Source organism: Meriones unguiculatus, chromosome 4, assembly GCF_030254825.1.
Source record: "Meriones unguiculatus strain TT.TT164.6M chromosome 4, Bangor_MerUng_6.1, whole genome shotgun sequence".
NCBI classification, from domain to species: domain Eukaryota; kingdom Metazoa; phylum Chordata; class Mammalia; order Rodentia; family Muridae; genus Meriones; species Meriones unguiculatus.
In genome coordinates, this window is record NC_083352.1 from 14806585 (window position 1) to 14832236 (window position 25652).

The window sequence follows — 25652 nt, forward strand, 5'->3', positions numbered from 1 at the left end:
CCTAGGTCGGTGGGAGCATTGGGGTTTCATTGCTAAGGCACACCTGGAGTTTGAGTCAGAGGTTGGCATGAGTGCTCAGAAGCCTCCTTGAAGGGCCACAGCACACAAATGCTGCTTCGTGGCGCTATAATTTAGTTCATTAGCCTCTAACTCCCAGAAATTGGGCTCAGACCTCAAAAGTGAAAGGTGATTATTTCCTGGTTGTTAAACAGAATATATATATAAAAAAAAATTGGTAAGATTTTGAAATTGAGCCTGGTGTGGTGGCGCACACCTTTAATCCCAGCGCTTGAGGAGGCAGCGGCAGGTGGATCGTTGTGAGTTCAAGGCCAGCCTGGTCTACAAAGTGAATCCAGTACATCCAAGGCTATACAGAGAAACCGTGTCTCGAAAAAAAGAAGAAGAAGAAGATTTTGAAATTGAATCATTAATTAAAATCAGCTGGACAATCTCTTTACTCAGTGTAGTCAGGGTGACCACGGCAGTGATGGACACTGATGGACCTATGGCCATAGCAATATGGGAAGGAAGGGTTATTAAACTTGCACTTCCAGGTCACAGTCCATCACTGAGAAGTCAGGGCAGGATCTCAAACAGGGCAGGAACCCAAACAGGGCAGGAACCTGGAGGCAGGAGCTGATGCAGAGGCCATGGAGGGTGCTGCTTACTGGCTTGCTCCTCACGGCTTGCTCAGCCTGCTTTCTGATAGAACCCATAAACACCAGCCCAGGGATGGCACCACCCACAATGGGCTGGGCCCTCTCCCATCAATCACTAATTAAGAAAATGCCCTACAGACTTGCCTTCAGCCAGAGCCTATGAAGGTTTCCTCCTCTCAGATGACTATACCTTGTATCAAGTTGATGTAAAACTAGCCAGCACAGGTGATTTTCCTTTTTTTTTTTTTTCTAATGAAGAAACACTGGCTTATTTTAAGAGGATAAAAAAATAAAACACAGAGATTCATTTTGTCTTTTAAAAAATAAAATAAAAAGAGCTGGGTGTGGTGGTGCAAGCCTTTGATCCCAGCACTCAGGAGGCAGAGCCAGGCAGATGTCTGAGTTTGAGGCCAGCCTGGTCTACAAAGGGAGTCCAGGACAGCCAGGGTTACACAGAGAAACCCTGTCTTGAAAAACGAAAACAAAATAAAACAAAAATCTGGGCATGGTGGAAGGAGCCTTTACTCCCAGCACTTCAGAAATAGAGGCAAGCAGGGCCTGCCTGATCTACATAGTGAGTTCCATTAAAGGGCTTCCCATCACTGTGATAAAATACCGAAAATAAGCAACTCACACGGAAGAAGGTTATTTTGGACCAGGATTTCCAGGATTTCCAGGATTTCAACCCATGGTTATTTGTCTGTCTCACTTTGAGCCAGTGGTAGCCCAGTCCATTCCTGCATCTGGAGTCCCTGGTTTATGACTCTGCTCTGTCTGGTTTCAGGGGCCCTCCCTGCCATGGTCAAATGTCCACCCACTATGCTCCACCTCTTAAACATTCTTCCACCTCCTTTTAGTGCCTTTAGGGGACATACAGGACCCAAGTTAGAGCAAACTACCTCCCCCTCGAGCTGTATTTTTGTAGCCATTACCCATGCTGTCTTTGTTCTTCCCTCCCTGTGCCTTTCCTCCTGTGGTGCCCTTCATGCTACCATGTGCTTGCACCTGACCGGCTTTTACTCTGCACATCAATGCAGGCAGTGCTTGTCTTTCTAGGCCCACCGCGCTTCACATCACATAGGGTGCTCTAGTTCTAGCCACGTTACTGGCAAGTGACAGGATGCCACCCCTTTGTGGGTGAATGATAGTCTACGTTATATGATTGTGTCACATTCTTTAGCACTTTGATTCATCTTTGGGCACTTGGTTGACTTGGAGAAATATTTGAGAGGCTATAGAGCCTACCATTTTTACTTTGTTTAATTTATTAGCATTATGTACGTATATATATGTGGCCGGAGGGCACATGTGCACAGCACGTAGGTAGAAGTCAGAGGACAAGTCTGTGTCTCCACTTTTATGTGGTTTCCAGGGAGTGAACTTGGATGGTCAGGCGTGCACACAAAGCCGTTATACCAACTGAGCCATCTCACCAGCCCTGAAAGTCTACGTTCAATGGTTGTGTTACATACTTGTCTTCCCTATTCACAGTTCCGCTTTCTGCCTTTTTCAGTCAGAAACATGGCCAGATAAGGGTCAGAAAATGTTAAATAGAAAGTTCCACAAACGAACAAAAAATGTGCCAGTGTTACGTTGCATGCCAATGGGTAATGTGGTAAAGTCTCGTCCCACCCAGGACCCCCAGCAGAGGCTGTGCCCTCTCCTCTGCCCCGCATGTCCACGTTGTACCTGTTACCCACCGCTGCTCATCTCTCAGCCGTCCCTGTTACTGTAATTCTTGTGTTGAAGAGACTCTTAGGTGGAAGCCCAGTGCTACCTCATTCTCCTCACTTCATCTCGTCATAGAGGGACTCTGTCACCTCACTTCATCATTAGATGAATATGGGGGAAGGGTGGCAAATAAGATCGAGAGAAAAGACTTTCACATAACTACTGTCCACATACATAGTCACAATTGTTCTACAATTGTGTTATCATTAATCTCCTCCTGAGCCTCACTGTAAATCTGTCATTGTGTGCATTGTGTGTGCATGTAGATAAATTATGGCGTATAAAGGCTTGGGTTTCAGGCATCTCTTGGAAGCCTTGGAGTGCTTCCACATGGATCAAACAGAAGAGCTGCCTGTGCTCACTCAGTACACTAAGGACATACCTTCCTTCCTCCGTGTGTTGCCTGAAAACAGAACTCTGTTTTCTTAGTATTGCCTGTTAGCCACTGAAGGAGTCCTTCTGTTGAATAAGCACAAACGTTGTTGTCATTGTGTCTCACATTCTTTCTCTGGCCTAGCACTGGCCACATTCTCTGGCCTAGCACTGGCCACATTAAGGTTAGCTTACATCTTGGCTCCTGGCCTTCGGCAGTACTGTTTCCTCTCCCTAGACTCTATCCTCAACTAGAACAGTCCTGTGCAGCTTCCTGCTGTCATTTCCCAGGGTGCTGTCCTAACCCAGAGTTGGCAGTTTCCTTCTTTCTGCTCCGGGGGCTCCGCTCTCTCAATGCACTTGGCACTGTGTGCAGTGTTATCTCTTGTCTCCTGCCTGCTTGCGCTGTGACTGTGTGATGTGTGGGGGTAGAAACCATGAGGTCTTAGTCAGTTTGAATCCCAGTGCCTTCCCCTGTGCTTATCACCTTTAAAGAGACTTGCTAACAATTTGGTAAGAGCATATAATGCCGCTGAGCACCAAGATCTAGTTGAACCAGACTCTGATTCTACTGGAGACCACTGGGGTCTTGGCTCAGGGGAGAGGCAAGTTTTGCATTCAGAATCTCTGGTCTCTTGTGGTTCTCTCTCCCTCCCTATCTCCTTGCCCTTCCTTCTCTTCCCCTCTACCCCATTCTCTCCATAGTTCTTACTACCAGGAGGGTTTGTTCAAAGAAGCCAGAAATAGATCTATTGGGCCTAAACAGTATGTTTGTAAAGAATAGAAAAAGAAAATAACAGGAAAATGCTTATTTCTGAAGAGATAAGATTCAGATCAATTCTTTCTTAAAAGATTTTTTTTTTTTTTAAGATCATCTTCCTTTGGGCCTTTCAGAATTTCCACAGGAAAAAAAAAAAAAAAAAGAATTTCCATAGACAATGCTACAAGTGCAGTGTTAACTTCCCTGGTACATGAGAAACTTCCCCCACTACCCCTGACCATTCCACCCTAGCCTAAACAACCTCACCTCAGCTCACTGCTTCCCAGGCCACTGCATCCTGCCCTAGCCAACTCGGCCTCCCCTCACCCAAGCCCCATCCATCCAACACTGACCCAATGCCCAATCTCAGTGCAAAGCACTCAGCTTCTCTAAAGACATCATCCAGAGCCTGCACCAGCTCCCGTTACTACTCCCTCGCCTGGCTCGCTGCAGTTTAAAACATCCCATCCCATTCAACCCTCCTGTTTACCTGCATGGATGCTCTCTGTAGCCTTCAACAAGAACACAATGTCTGAGAACCTGAGGGGAGGAGAGAGAGAGAGGGAGAGAAAGAATATGCTGGAATTTTGGATGAGTGACAATGAGAACTGGATGGGTAGGAAGAGGAAGGGGGAAAAGGAGGGAAGGGAGAGCAGTCTCGAGGAGCCCCTTGTCTTGTCCACCTTCAGAAGTTATTGGGTGGGAGACTTAGACAGCCATGGTTCCCCCCAGAATAATGCGTTTTCTAAAGCCAGTGGCAGGAAGCACCTGTGTGTCCCGCCGTGTTCAGTGCAGCCGGGGCTGTCTGTGGCACATCTCAGGCGGCACGCCAGCTTTGTATAGCGCCCCTCCCTCCAGCTCAGCCATTCATTCGTTTTCACCTTTGCCCCCCTCATACGTCCCCTGCCTGGGCTGGGGAGCGCTCACACGTGGCTGGACCATTTGCTGTACCTTGTTGTTACAGTCTCAGTGCCTCACTGCCGTCCAACACAAGCCCCCGCACCCGTGCTTGGAGACAAAGCACTCCAGAATATTTTGCTGAGCTGCACCACTCCGAGCACATCCCCCGTGTGTCTTCTGCTTGCCTTTCAAAGCCACGTCACGTCTCTGAGGTGCCCCTCGTCTCCCCATCCTCCCGCAGCTCACTTCGTGTCTACCTCTCGGTCTCCTTTGATCTTAACAGGTGGCACATTCACATAGATGCACCAGGGTCTGAGGCAGAGCTCAGTCACCTTTGGAGATATTTAGGTGGCCACGGTGCGTTTGACATGTTTCCAGCTATGTTATTCCTTCAAAAATCTTTTGTAGATCTGCTTAAAATAGCATTTTCAGAGGCCAGAGAGATGGCTCTTGGCAAGGCTTCCGGTTCAGTACCCACCATCCACATGACTGTTCACAACCATCCAGAACTCCAGCCATGGGTTCCAAGGCCCTCTTCTGGCCCCCATAGGCACTGTATCCCTGTGGTACATGCCGGAAAAACACCCACCCATACACTAAAGTAAAAATTAAAAAAAAAAACTTTAAAAAATAGCATTCTAATAACCTCAGCCATAAGTTCATCTCAAACACCCGCAGCTCCGTTCTTATGAGTATACTAAGAGACTGTCATCGCCAAAGCCCAGAGCTAAGAGTAAACGTTCCATTACACAAAGAGACCATGGTTATTATTGCCATTTAAGCACCGCTATACCTTGTAAAAAGATTTTGTAAATCATAGCACATGTGAAAATGTTGGCCTTGTGTAACTGATTTATTGTTACTGTGTGGGGCACACATGCCACAGCATGCATGTGGAGGTCAGAGGACAACGTTCAGGAGTCAGTTCTCTACTTCCACCTCACACAAGTTCTAGAGATAGAACTCAGAGCACCATTATTGATCATCGAGTGTTTTACCTTCTGAGCCATCTTGCTGTCCCTGAAATAAATGACTTTTTTCCCCCTTAAAGTTAATGTGTATAGGTATTTTGCCTACAAGTATGTCTATGTAGCACATGTGTGCCTGCTGTCCACACAGGGCATTGGATCACTTAGAACTGGAGCTAGAGATAGTTGTGAGCCACCATGTCGGGGCTGGGAATCAAACCCAGATCCTCTGGAAGAGCAGCCAGTGCTCTTAACTGCTAAGCCCTCTCTCCAACCCTGCCTTTATGTATTTTAATACAGCTACAACGTGTTTGGCCATAGGGTCATGTCAAGTATCCCATCAGTGCCATGGTGGCTGTCACTTGAGACTAGAATCCTCAGAGGATGGAGTCTAGAAACAGTTGTCGAAGGTAGACTTTAGGTGCAAAGACTGTCTTAGCCAGAGAAGAGAGCACTCTAGGTTTGGAAGAAGTCATGGCCAAACCCTGGGCTTGGAACCTCAGCCATGGATAACAGTCTTCTAAGTCTGATGTCGGCTCGCATGACTCTAGCACTCTCTCATGGAAGCCGGCCACAGATGTGGGCTTGCTGAACCTGCATCTCTGTAGGAGACAGGGCCTCAGACAAGGTAGCAGCCCCCAGCACCAGATCGCTTTGCCGTGACCAGGACTCATGTCATTTTGACTGTGTTGCTACCCGATGTTCTCGGTCCTGACCTCCCACTTTACTCATTGTCATACAGGAGGACCCTGTTCCAAACGGTCTCCGGGCACTTCCTCTGTTTTATGCTGCTACTATAGCAATAAATGTCTTTTCCATCATGTACACAGGAGCACCAGGTAAGACCCCCTCCGCGGAATCTTAAGTTCACAGGAAGGTCTATTGTAGTTTAACAGCACGAGCTTGCTTTGGAGCTGGTATCAGTGTTGGCTACTAGTAAAAAGCATTGCTCACAGTCATTGTGGAATAGTGGGGGAAAATGTATTTCCTTGTTATAAATACCGAGAGGATACATGAAATACAAAAACAGCAGGCTTTCAAGTTAAAGTGAAGTCCCGTCCAGCCATTGCCCAGCTGTGTTGCCCTAGCAGCGGACTGAAACTCTTGCAGTTGTAGGACATGTTCTAATAGCCACAGAGGGTCCGGATTTGGGAGCATCACTGGTGTGAGTGATGAGTGTGTGAGTGGTGTGAATTCTATAGAAACCTAAAGTATGACTATTTTCACATGGACCTGGGGAAAATAAGAAGACAGGATGTCACAGGACTTGCTGTCACTTTGTAGCTAAAACAACAACTACAACGACAAAACCAAACCAAAAACCAAGGCTAATAATGGCTGTGGGTAATACAATAGGCCCTGACACATACTGAGTTTATCCTATGCCCAGCATGGTGGGGAGTGCCTGGTCCACTATGCAGAAAGACTGCAGTTGTCCTTAATTATGGATGCTCTTTTTGTTAGTTTGGTTCTTTGTTTGTTTGTTTGTTTGTTTGAGACAGGCTCTCTATGCATAGCCCCGCCTGTCCTGGAACTCACTATGTAGACAAGACTAATTCACAGAGACCCACCTGCTTGTGCCTCCCAAGTGCTGGGACTAAAGGCGTGCGTGCACCACCATACCCCGTCTTTGGGTATGTTCTTGCCTGAACAGTTGCCTCCCCATGATACCAGCTCTGGCTGGTCCTGGGACAGCTGAATAACAGTGTTTGCATAGGCTTTTACTATTCCTAGTGGTGGCAGTGGCTCTGAGCACTAGGCATAGAGCAGATAGAGAGACGGGCTGTCAAAGTATTTGGAAGCTATCTAGAGCATTTAGAAGTACGTTGATACATACCATCTGTGCCAGGTTACTTAAGCTGCCTATGTCAGCAAATGTCATGACCGAGACACTGGGGCCTAGTGCCTGGTGGAAATTCTGGTCTTTAAGCTTTGCTGGGCCCATTAACTAACACTGAGATCTATTTCCCATCTTCAAAGTGGGTCTGGTTCCAATAGATCCTTCTCAAGATCAGCTCCGTGGATTTCAGTAATCCGTTTCTTGCAACCAGCCATCAAGTATTCGCTTCAGTGTCTTCTCACCATACAGCCTCATTTCTCATTTCCCCAGAGTGACTCACTGTACCAGCAAGATGGTTCTCTTAGCAAATATACAAACATACAGTAAACATGTAGTAAAAAGATGGATCCAAGAAGAGATGCCAAAAGTCAGGTGAACATAAATGAACTGCAGGTTTCATAAGAAGATCACAGCGTCTCCTGACACTGGGAAAAACTAAAAAGCAAGAACAGAGGCAGACAAAGAATCAAGTACAGTGACGTACAGCCTCCACATTAGCGAGGACCACAGGCCAGCTGCATCAGCTCCATGTGTGGTCACATGACAAGTGCAGCTTGTCTGCTCTAGCCCTGGCCTAGTGCTCTGCAGCCTAGGTGTCCACTGGGGCCTCATGTGCAGGTTCAGGGTCTGTAACACTAGGTACTTTTCTGTTTTTCTCTTTTGAGGCAGGATCATGCTGTGTGCCTAGGCTGTTCTGGAGTTTCTGCAATTAAATGATCCACAGATGTGAACTCCACCTGGCCGATCACCATAAGCATTACTTGTTGATGATAGCCATCACATGAGGAGCACTCTTAGAAGTTCTGACTAGGGATCTTCACTCCATTTGTGAAAAGTGTGCATGTGTGTGTGCAGGGGGGCACACATGTGGAGGTCAGGGGACAGCTCTCGGTAGCCCGCCCTTCATGGTTCCTCTCGTTTCTGCCATTGCATGGCCACACACTCACACACAACTACTACCACTGCCGGCCTGGGAGCTTCTGGTAGTTGTCCTGTCTCTATCTCCCACCTCTCTGCTCTAGGACTACAGTCCTATACCCTGCATAAAAAAATAAAGATGTGTGTGTTCCAGCATGGGATGCAGGTTGCACAGCCAGTACTTTACACCCCACGCTACCCCTGAGCCATCCATGTCCCTGGCCCAGCTCAGTCCTTTCTGTCAGACACAAGCCAGCCTGGTTCTGGCTTGTCTAGAGAAAACCTGTTCTTGAGGCTGGCTGCTACTGCAGCACCCCTCCCTCTCTCCTCCTCATCCTCCCTTCTCTTCCTCCTCCTCAGCATCCTTTTTCTCCTCCCCCACTTCCTCCTCCTCCATCTCCTTGTCTTCCTTACGTTTGTTTTCTTCTCCTGCCCACCTTCTGTCTTCTTCCTCTCCATCTCCTTTTTCTTCTCTGCTTCCTTTTCTCCCCAGTTCTAGCAGCTTCTTGTCTAAGCCCAAGGAAGTCAGCTCTCTAGAACCCAACAGGCCCCCACAACATTTGTAAGGCAGCATGCCCTCTTCTGGGACCTCTGGCTTCCACGGTTGACTGGTATCCGAGCCGTGGAGAAGCAGAAAGGGCACTGTTGGCTAGCACTGGGGCTGAGGTTGGCTCCAGCTGCCGCCAAGGGCTAGAGTCACAACAAAGTCCTTTACATTTACTCTTTTTTTTTTTTCCAAAATATTTACAAATGCAGCCTGGTTTGAGAAAGCTTGCTGCTGTATTTTTAAAGCTCCAACTATAGAACAAATTAAAAAGTACCGTATTTATTTCAAAAGTGTGACTGACTTCCGCAGCATTCTTTTTACGTATGTAGCTCTTTCAATACTTTAAAAGGTGCTCTAAAATAAAACAATGCATACTGGCTTCATTTTCCACTTGAGGCAGTAGAGCAAAGAGCGGGTAAACCTGTGTGTGCATATGAGTGTTTATATATGTGCATGCATGTGTATGACTGTGGGGCAGTATCCACAATGTATTGTCATATGACAGGTGAAAGCACAGGATTAAATGTGTAACATAATTATGGATCTGTTAAATGAACAGACATCTTTTTTTAAAGGTGGGTTCTTAAGTGTAGCCCTAACTAGCCTAGAATTTTCTGTGTAGATCAGGCTTGCCTCTAAAGCACAGAGCTCCATCTACGTGAGCCTCCTGAATCCTAGAATTAAAAGGTATGGTCTCCACTCCCAATAAGAATGAACTCTTTCTTTCTTTTTCTTTCTTTCTTTCTTTCTTTCTTTCTTTCTTTCTTTCTTTCTTTCTCTCTCTCTCTCTCTCTCTCTCTCTCTCTCTCTCTCTCTCTCTCTTTCTTTCTTTCTTTCTTTTTTCCAAAATTGACATTTTATAGCCAGGCGTGGTGGCACACACCTGTAATTCCAGCACTCGGGAGGCAGAGGCAGGCAGATCTCTGTGAGTTTGAGGCCAGCCTGGTCTACAAAGTGAGTCCAGGACAGCCAAGGCTACACAGAGAAACCCTGTCTCAAAAAACCATAAATAAATAAATAAATAAATAAATAAGGAAGGAAAATGTGTGCAGACAATGTATTCTGATCACAGTTTCCTCTCCCTCATCTCCCAATTCCTCCCCACTTTCCTACCCATCCAACTCTAAGTCTCCAACAACAAACAGGCAAACAAACCAGAACAAAACAAAATGAAAAAGCAGATACACACACACAAATAGGAAACCATAATATACAAGCAAAGGACCAGTAAGACAAAAAAATGCCCAAACAAAGAAACCAAAAAAATTACAGGAATACCATCGAGTTCATTTTGATTGGGCAGGTACTGCTGGGCATGGAGCCTGCCATAAGTGTGATCTGTGAGGCGCCGTTAGTGAGGAAACCAGTTTTTCTTTTGCTGGTGGTTGTCAGTTGGAGACAGGGGCCTCGTTAGGGATAGGCGCTGTGTCCACTTCTCCTTGGCAGTGTTGGGACTCCGTCTGGCATAAAGCTGCGCAGGCTCTGTGCATGCTGTCACCATCTCTGTGAGTTCATAGGTGTGTCAGTCCTGTTATGTCTGGAAGACATTGTTTCTTTGGTATCATCAGTCTGCTCTGGATTTCACAGTTTTTCTACCTCCTCTTCCACACGCGTCCCTGAGCCCTGAGGTGAGGGGTTTCATGGAGATGGCCCACTGAGTATTCGAAGGTCTGTCCCTCTACACATGAGTGCTTACTTTTCTCTTCTGGTAGTTTGCAGGGTATGTCCCAGTTCCACGAACACTGGGAGTTACACCCCAGCCCTGCCTCTCTGTGTTCCATGAGATATGTAGATACTGTCTTCAGCAATATGTTCTTACCATTAATTTGTGCAACCAATAGCTTTGGCAATAGCCTGAGTTTGGGGGTGTTTCCATGGGGGGGCCCTTTGGCCAACATCTCAATTAGATGTAACCCATTCTTGGTACCGGCGAAAGGTCAGTTGGGGCTTTCTCTTCCCCATTATTTAATGACTCCATTTTGATTTCTTTCCCATATGTATATATTTTAAGATGCTCCTTCCACAGTACATTTTCATATGACCCCTCAAATGGTCCTTAGTGTAAGGTGACCCTCCCTGTATTCCGTCTTATCCCCTCCCCCGTTCCAGCTCTCAGTAATGCTCTACACATACCTAGAAAATGCCTGGAAAAATATCCAATAAATAATCTACTCCCTTCCCTGGAAAGTCCACTCAATGGAAAGGGTGATAAGGACATTTTGTATTCGCACATCATATAGTTCATTGTGGTCTTGATAATATTATTTCTAAAAGCATGTATCATCTGCAAGATTAAAGCCGAATGTGGAGCCTGCACTGAGTCAGTGACAAGGAGGGTTGCAGGAGGGTAAGCGGGGGCAGAGGTAGATTGGCCCAGGCCAAAGCCTTACTAGTTTTAGTATGTTTGGTTTATTTTGTAGATTCTGTTAATGATTATCATATGTAAAAAAGAGAGAGAGAGACAAAACGAAATAATGACAGTGAAATTATTGAAAGTTCTGTAATTTCTTCCCTGACTGATTTGAATGTGCTTCTGTTCTTTGGGGGACTTGGAAGAGAACCATGATGTTTGAGGTTAGCACAAAATGACTATATTTATCATATCTTTGTTGTTTAGAAAGTGAGAGGAACAGGAGATGAAAACCCATTTAGTGGTGTGAGCTGAAAACAAGGTCCAGGCCCGCATTGCCGGCTCCTGGCAGCCGCTTTTGGCTGAGCTAGCGCCGGCCATTCATGCTGTGCCCTACTTTGTCCGAGCACAGCAGGGAACAACCGTGGTGCCTGGTCGCCCCCTGAAGTTGTGATTATTTGAAACAGTTTGAGAGCCTTACCAGGAAGACAGCCCAGTGCAAAGCATTTTGTGACAAATTTTGTTGTATATGATGCAGCCCAAAGTATTGTATTTAAAAGAAATAGTCTGTGTGTGCATTGGTTCAAGCGTTTTCCTTTTCGTTTTTGTTTTGTTTTGTTTTCGGTTGGTTTTTGTCTTGTTTTGTTTTCCTTCGATAGGGTCTCATGGGTGTACATATCCCAGAGATAGAGTCACCTTGTAAGGTTTATGGAGCTGCTCTGGGATCAAGTTGATGGGCTGGAGAGGAACAGGGCCGGTCTGTGAGTCAGCCCAGCATAGCCTGGGGAGGTTCTGAGTCCATGGCTCCCTGCTGTCCCTGGCTTTGGGAGTAGATCCATGTAAATATCTAAACCCTGGCAGCCACCTGCTAACTATAAGCAAGCCAGGGAGATCTGGGGCTTGTTTTTAATATTTGCTAACATTCATTCTGACCTCCTGTGCCTGTTACTCATTCTATAGCTTCTTATTGTTATGAAAATGCATAATACTTCAAGTAATTTGGAACTGACTTGTGTGTACAAAATAGTTAAGGCAACATCAATAAAACTATCTTTCAAAATAAAAAGTACTTCTAATTATACAAATAGCATTCTTCACTATATATTTTTAAAGATACCAGCCATACACACACACACACACACACATATACATACATATATATGCATGTATGAAATGAAGCCCTGCTGGAACACCTGCCCAGGCCTCTGGCTTCCTACTACTGTTTCTGGAAGCTTATGACCCGTCAACATTACTACTGTTTCTAAGCATAAGTAAGCTAACAATGCCTCCAGCTTGGTTATACTTCCACATCACAATCCGTCTTCAAAGGAAGTCAGGACAAGAATCAGGAACTTGGAGGCAGGAGCTGATGCAGAGGCCATGGAGGAGTGCTGCTTACCGGCTTGCTCCTCATGGCTTGCTCAGCCTGCTTTATATAGAACCCAGGACCACCTGCCCAGGGATAGCCCCACCTGCATTGGGCTTGGGCCTCCACCGTCAACCACTAATTAAGAAAATGTCACCCAGGTTTGCCTGCCTGCAGCCCATCTTATGGAGGCATTTTCTCAATTGAGGTTTCCTCCTTTCAGATAACACTAGCTTATGTCAAGTTTACATAAATCTAGCCAGCACACTCCTATAATTCCAGCTCCAGGAGGATCCAACACCTCTGACCTTTACAGGCACACACATACACACATACACACACACACACACACACACACGGCTATTGCACAGAGAAATAAGCCTGTCTCAGAAAAAAAATTAACATTTTGAGGAAGTGTTACATTTTTGAGGAGTGATGTCCTTTAAACAAACTTTTACTTCTGTAAGGTCTTTCCTTTGTTCGGTTTGGGGTTAGTTTTGTTTGGTTTGGGGTGTTTTATTTTATGAAACTTAATGCAGTGACCCTCCAGCTTTTGCTGCCCCCATTCTGGGATTATAGGCATACTACCCTACCCAGAGTTTTTTATTTATTTGTTTAATTTATTTTATGTGTATTGGTGTTTTGACTGCACATATGTCTGTGTAAGGCTGTCGGATCTTGAAGTTACAGACAGTTGTAAGATGCCGTATAGGTGCTGGGAAGTGAACCCCGATCCTCTGGAAGAGGAATCAGTGCTCTTAACCATTAAGCCATCTCTTCAGCCTCCAGAAATTTTTATTTCTAAGCTGACTTTTGAAGAGGTTCATGCGTGTGACCAGCGTGTAACAGCATCCATTTAAAGCAGAGTTGCTGGTGAGTGAGCCAAGAACCAGAAAGGCAGCACAAGCCTGCAGTGTCCACAGAGCCAGTGTGTCCTCCTAGCAGGAGGGACAGTCTGAGAACAGAAGACAGGGAGCACCGAGTTTGCCCAGTCAGCTTAGACACTGACACAATATATACAGTAAAGAGTGACATACCAAACTTCATCGGCAGACAGTACCGTTTTAGTAATAGTCCAATAGCATTTTAATAATTAATTCCTAACAAGCAGAAATTCACGAGGCCATAACATGTCTTCAGCGCACTCCTGCTGTCTACCCCCAGGTGCGTGTTTGGTTTGGTTTGGTTTCATTTCTGTGAGATTGGGGTTAAATACAAACCGAGGTGGCTTGTTTTAGCGTGGAGGAGTGAAGGTAAATTGCTGTTGGGGCTTTACCAGTACCAACCTGCTGTTTGCTGTTTCAGTGTTGGGCCTGTCGCTTCCCATATGGGCCATAGCGCTCATTTCCTTTGGCGTTGCTCTGCTGTTTGCCTTCTTTGTGTGGCTCTTCGTGTGTCCATGGATGAAGAGGAAAATAGCAGGTAAGCAGACTTTTGTTCTTCCGAATTGCAAAGCTCTTCTTGATTCCTGAGACTCTCGGTGTAAACATGAATCCTTAAGAATAGAGGAACTGGAGGTATGGTTACCAGGACTGCTGTGGAAGGAAAGCTCCGGCCTCCGCTCAATACTTGTGTTTTTGGCTCCTATAGTTCCTTGATAATCTGTGACCTGCATGAGCATCGTTATTTGTTTCCAAGCAGAACTCTGAGTTAATAAATACAACCAGATACTCCAGGCTTGATAGAAAACATTCATCTTTTGGAAAATGCAAGCATTTGCCATAAAAGAAAACTTGTGTCAGGAGTGGCTAACGTTAAAAGACCAACTAGCCCAAGTGAAATAACTTGAATTCTTACAGATCCATGGTGGATTGGCCGCAGAGTGGCCTTGCCATTATATTTCAGTGTGCGCACATCTCAGTCTGAAAATCTGTGTTTAAGAGCCCAGGATAGGGGCTGGAGAGATGGCTCAAAGGTTAAGACTACTGTCTGTACTTCCAGAGGTCCTGAGTTCAGTTCCCAGCAACCCCATGGTGGCGCATAACCATCTGTTATAAGATCTGGTGCCCTCTTCTGCCCTGCAGGTATACATGCAAACAGAATATTGTATACATAATAAATAAAATATTAAAAAAAAGAGAGCCTAAGATAAATGAAGACTCAATGAGGCCAAGGTGTTGGTTCTTCCCAAGTTGATTTGTAGGTAGAACCTAAGTGTAAACTAAAATCCCAGCTACACAGTAAGTTTGAAGCCAATCAGGGCTACATGACACCCTATCTCAAAAACAAATAAACAAACAAAATTGTTTAATTTATTAAAATAATTTTAACAAGTCTTACTATAAGTGTTATGCCCTACGTAAAAATTAACTCAAACTGTACCATAAGTCTAAACGTAAAAAAAAAAAAATCTTAAGACATTTTGGGTGTAAGAACTTTCATAATCTTGGTTAAAGAGACACCAACCTTGGTGTGTAGGAGAAATTTACAAATTCTACAACATTAAAATTGAAAACTTGCTCTGAGAAAATACGATTAAGGGGAAACCATCATGAAACTATGTTAAGAAATTAAAAAAAAAACAGCTAAAACATGAACAAAATATTTTTTAATGCATTTTTATTATTTTCATCGTGCAAACATGGGCACCTCTGTGTGGGAGCTCGCACGCTGTGCAGACGCCCGTCGAGGTCCCAGCTGTCGGACAGCCCTGTTTGTGAGCCACACAAGCGAGTGTCAGGAAGCAAGCTGGGTCCTCTGGAAGAGCAGCACTCGCTCTTAAGCTCTGAGCTGCCTCTCCAGATAGCGCAAAATATCCACACAGCTCACCAGAGCAAAGACATAAATGGCAAGTGAGCCCACAGCCCACGCAAGGCTCAGTGTCGTTAACCATCAAGGAATACAGCATGAAATGAGCAGGAGGTATCCCTTCACACCTGTCTGAATGGCCGCTTAACACACTGACCATGCCAACCGCCAGGAGGAAACGAAAACCAGCCGGAACCTTCCGGCACCAGTGTTGAGAATACAAAGTGGCACAGGAGGCAGCTTGGGTAGTTCTTAGATCACGTATGCACTGGCCATACACGTTCCCTGACCCAGTCCTAGGTATTCCCCGGAGAAACAAAACCAAGTTCACACAAAAATCTGTTTCTAGCACCTTTATTGCTGTCACCCAGAACAGCACACAGACACACACACACACACACACACACACACTCTGCAGATTACCCAGGAGAGTAACCGTCCCCGCACAGATTATCCCCCGGATAAATGAAATGATGACTCCACCCTCCAGTGCCCGGCAGTAACGAGGAACTGACGGCCACGTCTTTAGCAGCTTGGACACGTGGCAGAGTCAGTGTGCTGGGAAGCGCACTGCCTCCGGAAGACTTTCTGAAAAACGCAAACGTGGAAGGTCAAAGATAAAATGAGTGGTTGTCTCAGCTAGAGCTGGGCACAGCGTCTGAGTGCCAGGAGCAAATGGGGGACCCGGGGACTCCTTACCTCCTCACTGTATGCTCAGAGTCATACACACATGCACAGTCAGCTTACTGTGTATGAACTGTAAAACTAAGAAAGTTCATGGGTCTGGAGAAATGGCTCCACAGTTAAGAGTGTGTACAGCTTTTCCAGAGGACCCAAGTTCAATTTTGAGTCCAAGCACCCACACTGAGTAGCTCACAAATGCCCATAACTCCCATTCCCGAGGAATCCAATACCTCTGGCTCTGTAGACACTGCATTCACACGGTGCATGCACGCGCACACACACACAGAAATGGCAAAGGAGCTAGGGAGATGCTCAGAAGTTGAAAGCACTTGTCGCCCTTAAGGAGGACGAAGGTTTGGTTCCCAGCACCCACATGGCACCTCACAGCTGTCTGTAATATACTTCCAGAGGATGTGACCCCAGCGTCAAGAAAATGGGATCTTTTTACTTGTTTCATAGAATCTGATATGATAAAAGAAATAGACAATAATTACTGACTAGGAGAAAAGAACACATATACTGGGATAATGTCTTTGAAGACAAGCGTGATAAGCACTCAGTGACTCAGAGGCTAGTCTTCTCTAGAAGACTAGGTTTAGCTGTCGTTGGTTGGGTTTAGATGCAGCAGTAACTCAGGCTTAAGTACCCACCATTTACTTTGTAGCCATCTTCAAGATCACTGATTGACATTTCTATTTCATTTCCTCAGGATAGCTAGAGTGTTTTGTTTGCAAGGTAAATAGTAAAGATATGTGTTCACATCTTGATATTTATTTTAAAAAGAAAAAGAGTACATTTTCTAAATATGTGCTTACTACTTCTTTTTCTCTAGGCAAATTAGAAAAGGAGAGTGCCCTGTCCCGCACCTCTGATGAAAGCCTCAGGAAAGTCCAGGAAGTGGAGTCCCCTGTCTTTAAGGAGCTCCCAGGTGCCAAAGCCAATGATGACAGTGCTGCCCCCCTCACTAACCTGTCTGGGGAGGCTGGGGGAGCCTCGGAAGGCACATCAACAGGGAACCACCCCCGGGCTGCCTATGGTAAGGCTGACACAGGGAGACCACCTCAGGAGGTAACCAGCCAGGCTGGGCATGGGCACAAAAGTGCCCCCAGATTTCATGTTGCTGAAACGTTTTGATGGACAGGGACCCAATCCAGAGCCTTGTGCGTGCTCAGCACGTGATTTTCTACTGAGTGACATAGCCCCCACCCTAAATGATTATCTGCTGATTCTTTTCAGGACGGGCACTTTCCATGACTCACGGCTCTGCAAAGTCACCCATCTCCAATGGCACCTTTGGCTTTGAAGGCCACATGAGGAATGACGGTCATGTCTATCACACTGTACACAAAGACTCGGGGCTCTACAAAGACTTGCTGCACAAAATCCACGTAGACAAGGGCGCCGAGGAGAAGCCAGCTCAGGAGAACAACTACAGGCTGCTCCGGAGGAACAACAGCTACACGTGCTACACGGCAGCCATCTGCGGCATGCCGGTGCACGCCACCTTCCGAGCCTCGGACAGCTCCTCCGCCCCCGAGGACAGCGAGAAGCTGGTGGGCGACACCGTGTCCTACTCCAAGAAGAGGCTTCGCTACGACAGCTACTCTAGCTACTGCAACGCGGTAGCGGAGGCGGAGATTGAGGCCGAAGAGGGTGGTGTGGAAATGAGGCTGGCCTCTGAGCTGGCCGACCCTGACCAGCCTCACGAGGACCCCGCGGAGGAAGAGAAGGAGGAGAAGGACACTGCAGAGGTCCACCTGCTGTTCCACTTCCTGCAGGTCCTCACTGCCTGCTTTGGGTCCTTTGCTCATGGTGGCAATGATGTGAGGTGATCATCCTTATCCATTCAGCTAACTCACAGGGAGGGTCCGCTACGTATTGGGACTCGAATCCCTGCCCCTGGGCAAAGGGCAGCAGGCAGTAAGCAAACAGGAAGCCACCCACAGAATGCACTAGAGAGGAGAGGTAGATGAGCTAGCTGCATGAGGATGCTCACTGACCAACTCTAAAAGAGCGGAGGGAACCAGCCACATGACTCTTGCAGGAGGCGCAAAGGGGGAAGCAGAGAGTGCTAGGCTGTGCTGCAAAGAGCAGGGAGCCTTGGCAGGAGGAGGTGGAGACTGAGTCAAGTCATGGTGCAGTCATATAGAGACGGAAAGGAACTGTGTTCTAGGCAAGGCGGTGCAGCTGGTGTCTGCACTGCTCCCCAGCCCAGGGTTTTGCTTGGTCCCAGGAATTCAATGCTACCCCGGGCAATGCAGCCAGATCCTGTCCTAAAAATAAGTTGTTCGGGGGCTGAAGAGATGGCTCAGCAGTGAAGAGCAATTGTCGCTCTTGCAAAGGACCCAGCTCGCCACAACTGTCCTTCACTCCAGGTGCAGGGGAGTGCCCTCTTGTGACCTCTGTGGACAGCAAGCATGTGCATGGTGGACAGACATACACAGCAAGAAAAATCCACACTAATGAGAAATAAGAACTTTTAAATTTTTAAGAAAATAAGTTTGGGGAAGAAGGAGTTTTTTACTATAAGAGAAGAGGGAGCTAGTGGAAGGGTGGACAGGCCCTTCGTTTAACAGGATCCCTCTGGCTTAGTCTGTGACTGCTGAGGGAATGGGGAGCAGTTAGGATGTTACTAACAACGATCCACGAAAAGGCAACCAGCCTCTGGAGCTGAGAGATGGTACCATAGCCAGGGTCTAGATATTTTATTTTGAATGTGGGACAGTAGAATTGACAAGCAGTTAGACCAGTGGTTCTCAGCCTTCCTCATGCTGTGACCCTTTAATACAGTCTCTCATAGTGACCCCAAGTTATAAAATTGTTTTCATTGCTACTTCATAACTTGTAATTTTGCTGCTGTTATGGATCATAATGTAAATTTTTAATATGCAGATGGTCTTAGGCAATGCCTGTGAAAGATCCACAGCTTGGGAACCACTAAATTAGATATAAGTATGAAAGAAGGAGGCCAACCGAGTTCAACAATTTTGGTTGTAGCAAATCTGAGGGTGAGCCTAGTCTCACTAGCAAGAACAACCCAGAAAGGACTGGTTTGGGCCCAGATTAGATATAAACCCAAAGACACCAGCAGCTTCCAAGTGACAGCCAAGTTAGCAGCCAGGTGGGTACGCCTGAGGTGGGGAATGATGAGGCTGGGTGCACATGGGAGCCTGTGCCCAGAAGGCAGCGGTGCTAAGTAGAAATCCTGGGCATGAGGGGAGTAAAGGAAAGAGGCACGGTACACACATGAACCCTGTAGCTTCATGGAGAGTGATGGAGGCAACAGGAAGCTATGACATGGATAGTTCATACCTAGAAAGATGAATGACAGGAGTGTGCAGAGCACGGAAACAAGCGTGGGCACATCGCTGAGGCGGGGGTTGTATACTTGACCTCTTTGGGATGTTATAACAACAAAACAACCCCCTTGTTTTGATTCTGTCCCTTGTAAGATAAACAAAACAGGATCCACCTCCCTTATGAGATGGGCCCAGGGCATGTGGTCCCCAACCATTACTTGTCACTGTCCCCAGAAACACTGGTGATACCATAATAATGCCGCAGCCTCACTGGCGTCCTGTCGACGTGGGCAAGAGGGCTGTAGGGACTGCTGCCTTTTGGAAGACCTGCCTTGGTAGTGCCACCGTGCAGAGATAGCCTGGGGGTCTTTCTGGGAGGGCTGCCTGGCAGGAGACAGAATGAGGAGTTGCTGAGGAACAGACTCTGTTAGCTTCCAGCTGGCAGTTGTCTGATACAGCTGGCTACGCACTCGCAGTGTGGTAAAGCAGCAGGTGCCCCCGCCATGAGCCTTCAGGAGTTGAAACTCTGGCTGAAGAGATCAGAAAAACATACACGAAAAGTACAGTTCTCAAACACAGCAGCTGCCTAAGATGACAGAAAAGTTGCTTACAACTCAGGAGCTGTCATTGAGGCTTTTAAACAAAATCTAAAGAGCAAGATTCTAGAAATAGTGATCTGACAGCAGTCACCTGGGCAGAGGCTTACCAAGTACCTGCCAGGCCTCAGTGTGGAGCCATTTGCAATTTACTCTAACCTTCTTCAGGACCGCCCCCTGAGCTAGGTAAGTGGTGTCCTTCAAAGATGAGCCCAACGCTAAAAAATGGGAAGTAACCTACCCAGAATCCCACAGAGCTGACTTGGAAGCCAGTCCACTCAGCCACTCAACCTACAATCAGGCTACACAGCTGTGTCAGCTAGGGCACTAGATCTGGAGAGACCACACCACGTCCACACATCAAAGCTCTGGCTAGGCTGCTGGAGGCCCGGCAAACAGCAGTGTCCAGGGCAAAGGACATACGCAGGTCTAAGCAGCGTCCATCTTCCGCACCGTGGCTTGGGCATTCTGGTGTGAGGCCTAGGGGCGGTGCCCGGCCTCCAGGATAGTTGTAAGAACCCAGGTCATCAGTGGCATCTGTGATCCCACAGTGTGAGGCCTGAGCTGGGATGAGAAGCTGTGGAGGTGGCAGCGGAAGTGGGGAGGCATTTGAAAAACCAGGGGAAGGCAAAAGTGAACCTGGTTGTTGGGTTTACCCCAAGTGACTTTTCTTTAGAGAGTATCTTTTCACAAGCAGGTACTTACACTTAACATACTCACTCTACCTAAATGGCCAAGATGGCCAATTTTCCGGCATGCTGTTTTTAGCAATAAAAGCCATGTAGGTTATATAAGCACCCTACAAATACAGTGAGCTCACGATATATTGTGTAGAGTGCCGTGCCGATGGGTAATTAACCCTTTTCACTTTTCTTCTTTGCCAGCAATGCTATTGGTCCCCTCGTGGCTTTGTGGCTGATATACGAACAAGGTGGAGTCATGCAAGAAGCTGCTACTCCAGTCTGGCTGCTGTTTTATGGAGGAGTTGGGATCTGCACGGGTCTCTGGGTTTGGGGGAGAAGAGTGATCCAGACCATGGGGAAGGACCTCACGCCAATCACACCATCCAGGTGAGGCCCAGGTCAGGCCCGAAGAGGTGGGGCTCAGGAGATAGGCCTCACTGCAGAAGGGAACACCTCAGCGAGGCCTGGCGAGCAAGGGCAAAGCACAGGTGCAAACCTGGAGCGTGCCTGTCCCCAAAACTCTCTAGCCACACCCACTCTCCTGCTCTAGGACCCATCCGGGTCTCTTCTGTGCTAGTTGGCTTTCAGTTGCCAATACAAAACCTCTGAAGTGAGTAGTTCAGAGAGAGAGAAGGTTCCCTGTGGCTCACATTTTCACAGGTGCTGGTCCATTTTCAGTCTGTCCTCATTCTTCAGGTGGCCAGAGAGGGCACATCATGGTGGGAGGCTGTCACGGGAAAACAAAACAAACAAGACCCACCTCCCAGCCAGGAATGGAAAGCAGACAACAGAAAGGCCAGAGTTCTGCACCCTCGACGATACGCCCCAGTGATGCAGGCTCCTTCTCAAAGACTACCCCTTTCCAAGAGCACCATCCTCAGGAACAAGCCTTTGACATACGGGCCTTCAGAGGACACAAACTCTAAAACATGGCGCCTGCCTTTCCCCCCAGATTTTTAAGCCCTGAAATCTGCCATTCCCCAGGACTTTCAGAACATGCACCTCTCTTTCCTGAGTGGGGTCTGCAGTGGCACATTTGGTCGTTCTATAGTGTAGTGTTTGGGTGTGTTGACAGTTAAATATCAGTCTTAGCTTACAGAATACCCCTGAAAATCAGATCTGTCTGTTGGGGGACATCTCTTTTCTCCATTTTTTTAAAACGTGTTTTTAAAATAGGGATTTCTGTCTCTTTTTTGTCATTTTCCTGTTTGTAATTTTCAGCTCCCCAACCTCAAAATTCATTTTAACAAAAGGTTGTTGAAGAATGGACTGAAGAAAACCTGGTCATCTGGAGATTAGTTTCCTAATAAGTTCACACGTTTAAGATGAGCACCTGGCTTTTCCCGTGCTCCTTTAGAAGCGAGTCACTTATCATCTTACTGCACAGCAGGAATTTCTGACCCAGTTCCACACTTCAGGTTGGAAAACATGTTAGGAAAACAAGGTCACTGGGTGTCAGCTGCACAGCCCGACGCCATGCTGTGAGCAACAGTGTCTTGTTCTCCTAATGGTCATCTGGCTCAGGCAGCGGTCCATAACCAGCTTACAGAATGTCCTGGCCGAGACTGCTGCAACCATGGGGTGTCAGCAGGGCCACACAAAGAGCTCCTGTGACGTTGCCTTCCTGTCTCCCCACAGTGGCTTCACTATTGAGCTGGCCTCTGCCTTCACGGTGGTGATTGCCTCCAACATTGGACTTCCCGTCAGCACCACGCACTGCAAGGTAGGCCTCTGCCAGAGCCTGCCCTTCCGAGGGGCAGCAGTTCAGTCCAGCAGCTTCTTTGGTGCTGCTGGACTGTGTGGTGGGCCCGCCAGGAAGCGAGGAGGAGGAAGTGTGTGCATTTGTTTCCCTAGAATGCCCCCTCCTCCTCCTTCCCGACGCCCAGCGTGGCACCTGTTGTTGAGGCTCTGCTTTCTCCGCGCCGTGGGAGAGCTGCCGTTTGCCCTGTGTCCTCGCTGTTCCCACCTAGACTTTGGAAGTCAGATGTGCACTAAGCATGCCTGCAGGTTCGCATGGAGTGCGCCATTCGGTTCCCGCCGCCGCTCGGACTTGACCTCAGAGTACGACAGAAGCGGAAGGAAACAATTATCTCAGAGCTATTACGAGATGTGGCTACTTCCATTTTTCCCTTACATGACATTGACTGACTGACTCTGTTGCCTTAGAATCAATTCCAGATGACGGGCAGGAGGTAGGCCCTGCTGCTGGCATGGCGTTACGTCCCATTATTTATGGCTGACAGCTAAGAAAACCCAGGCTCTCAGGAGCCTCTTCCCAAAGGTCATACAGCAAGCATGCAATAGGACCAGGGTTCACATCTGCTCCTCGTGTTCCATCCCTCCTCTGTAATCAGTCAGCCAACATCACCATAACAACCAACACGACTCCGATGTATGAGGCAGGTTCCCGCTGGGCACTGTTGGAAGTGCAGTGTGAAAGTTAAATCATTCATCATTGCAAGAAGCTTGGTTGAGAACACCAGCATTTCCCAGTCTCAGATGTGGGCACTGACGCACAGGAGGGTTAAGAAGTACTCCCACCCAGGGGCTGGCATGGTACTCTGCCCATCCCCTCCCCAGTGCAAGGGAGGGAAGCAAGGAAAGATTGGCACACACACCGCTCAGCAACTGGGCCTACTTCAACTTCTGTTATTCTTAAAATAATGAAAGAGTCCTGGGAAGCAGCATAGTGATAGAATACATACTTGGCATAACAGAGGCCCTGGATTCAGTCCATAGAGCCACAAAATAAATAAATAAATAAAAGCAATCAAAGAAGCGCGAGTTCATTGAAATACTTCAAACAACAAAAAACTGTGGAGACTACAAAAATAACCATTTCCCTGTTCATCACCTCGTTTTAGCTCTCTGTGCCGTATGGGACCCCTACTGAGGTCCCTGAAACATGCTCTCTAAGGAAAGGGCTCTTAGCTTTTCACTTTTCTATTACATTTATTCATTTACTTATTCAGTGTGTGTGTGGTGTGCCTGTGTATGTGTGTGGTGTGTGTTTGTGTTTGGTGTGTGTATGCGCGTTGTGTGTGTGGTGTGTTTTGTGTTTGATTTGTGCGGGTTTGTGTGTGGGTGTGTGTGTTTGGTGCGTGTATGCGCGTTGTGTGTGTGTGGTGTGTTTTGTGTTTGATTTGTGCGGGTTTGTGTGTGGGTGTGTGTGTTTGGTGCGTGTATGCGCGTTGTGTGTGTGTGGTGTGTTTTGTGTTTGATTTGTGCGGGTTTGTGTGTGGGGTGTGTGTGTTTGGTGTGTGTATGCGCGTTGTGTGTGTGTGGTGTGTTTTGTGTTTGATTTGTGCGGGTTTGTGTGTGGGGTGTGTGTGTGGGGTGTGTGTGTGGGGTGTGTGTGTGGGGTTTGTGTGTGGGGTGTGTGTGTGGGGTGTGTGTGTGGGGTTTGTGTGTGGGTGTGTGTGTGGGTGTGTGTGCGGGTTTGTGTGTGGGGTGTGTGTGTGGGGTGTGTGTGTGGGGTGTGTGTGTGGGGTGTGTGTGTGGGGTGTGTGTATGGGGTGTGTGTGTGGGGTGTGTGTGTGGGGTGTGTGTGTGGGTGTGTGTGGGGTGTGTGTGTGGGTGTGTGTGGGGTTTGTGTGTGGGGTGTGTGTGTGGGGTGTGTGTGTGGGGTGTGTGTGTGGGGTGTGTGTGTGGGTGTGTGTGTGGGGTGTGTGTGGGGGTGTGTGTGTGGGTGTGTGTGTGGGTGTGTGTGGGGTGTGTGTGTGGGTGTGTGTGGGGTTTGTGTGTGGGTGTGTGTGTATGGTGTGTGTGTATGGCGGATGCACAGCATGCATGTGGTAGTCAGAACAGCTTTCAGGGAGAGTCTGTTCTCTCCTTGCTCAGGTAGGTCTCACAGCTGAACTCAGTTCATCAGCCTCAGACGACAAGCTAAGTGGGCAAGCACCTTTACCCACTGAGCCATCTCCCGTCCACTTTTCGCCGCTTTGCAGGCGTGAACACTTAGACCTGCTGACTTCTGCTGCTGCCACTCACCCATTAGCCGCCCTCCACACTGATGGAGAGCGCTACGCTACACAGACAGGAATGATTTTGCTAACAGAAACTCTAGGCTACACCTCACAGCCGTGGAGGAAAACTGCTGCCTAAAACCCTGCCCTCTTTAAAAGGGTCTTGATAAGGATATGGAGGGCAGTGAGAGGGAAATAAAGAACATGAATAGGATGTGCCTTGTGTGTGTGTGAACATGTCACAGTGAAACATGTCACAGTGAAACAGTGTGTACATATATGCATACACTGATTTTAAAACTAAACTCCCAGGCCAAGCGTGGTGGTGTATGCCTTTAGTCTCAGTGCTTAGGAAGCAGAGGTAGGCGAGAAAAGTCTCTAAGTGTAAGGCCAGCCTGAGCTACACAGTGAGACCCTGTCTCAAAAGCAAAAAATAGTTAATTTATTAAAGTAAAATAAAATTAAACTTTAATTTTCACCTTGAAGCACAATTTGCCCAGTATTCATACCATAAGAAGGACATTTTATTAAGAGATTTATGTGTGTAGCCAGGCATGGTGGTGCACACCTGTAATCCCAGCACTCAGGGAGGCAGGCAGAGCTCTGTGAGTTTGAGGCCAGCGTGATCTACAAAGTGACTTCAGGACAGCCAGGGCTACACAAAGAAATCATGTCTCGAACCCCCCCCCCAAAAAAAAAAAAGATTTATATCTGATTTGTACAAGACCTTAACAAACGTGTATGTTTTGCTATCAAAGTGTGTGTAGTGTCACACAATCCGTTTTTCTCCTTGGAATAATAAGTTGTGTAAGGATGAGCTGTTGACATGAGTGGGTCCTTCATGTGAGACCACAGTGGGTTGTTACTTGCAGAAAGACCAGGCGGAGCAAAGAGTCAAGCTGCCCACACCAGAGGCCTCCAGCCGGTTTATCACAATAGCCAGTTAGAAACCCTAACGACTTGGAGAAGCTCACACAGAAACGACAAAGTGTTTCCCCGACAGTTCTAGGAGGAAACAGGGCTGTTGATGTGGCTTAGTGAGGAGAAGGTGCTTAGCACCGAGCCTTCCACCTGAGTGCCCACCCTAGGACCCACGTGGTGGAAGAAGAGAAATGAGTCCCCAGAGGAGTCCTCTGCTCTCTCCACACGTGTGTGGAACGCGCACACCCACATGCATTAGATAAATACAAATGTAATCTTAAACAAGTTAAAGTATAAGGAGAGTGTGTGGGGGGGGAAGACTCAAGCATATGCTGAAAGGTAGAA

The 25652-nt window shown here is 47.3% G+C and overlaps 1 protein-coding gene across 5 annotated transcripts in view; it reads left to right on the forward strand.

Annotated features, from left to right (window-relative positions):
• Window positions 1–25652, forward strand: part of Slc20a2 (solute carrier family 20 member 2) — an 88793-nt gene that overhangs the window by 61461 nt on the left and 1680 nt on the right. For all 5 annotated transcript variants that reach the window (XM_021650463.2, XM_060381460.1, XM_060381459.1 and 2 more), the window contains 6 exons: window positions 6133–6229; window positions 13717–13833; window positions 16676–16879; window positions 17080–17671; window positions 20623–20808; window positions 22060–22144. In XM_021650463.2, the coding sequence (XP_021506138.2) occupies window positions 6133–6229; window positions 13717–13833; window positions 16676–16879; window positions 17080–17671; window positions 20623–20808; window positions 22060–22144 (1281 nt within the window). The remainder of the gene's footprint in view (window positions 1–6132; window positions 6230–13716; window positions 13834–16675; window positions 16880–17079; window positions 17672–20622; window positions 20809–22059; window positions 22145–25652) is intronic.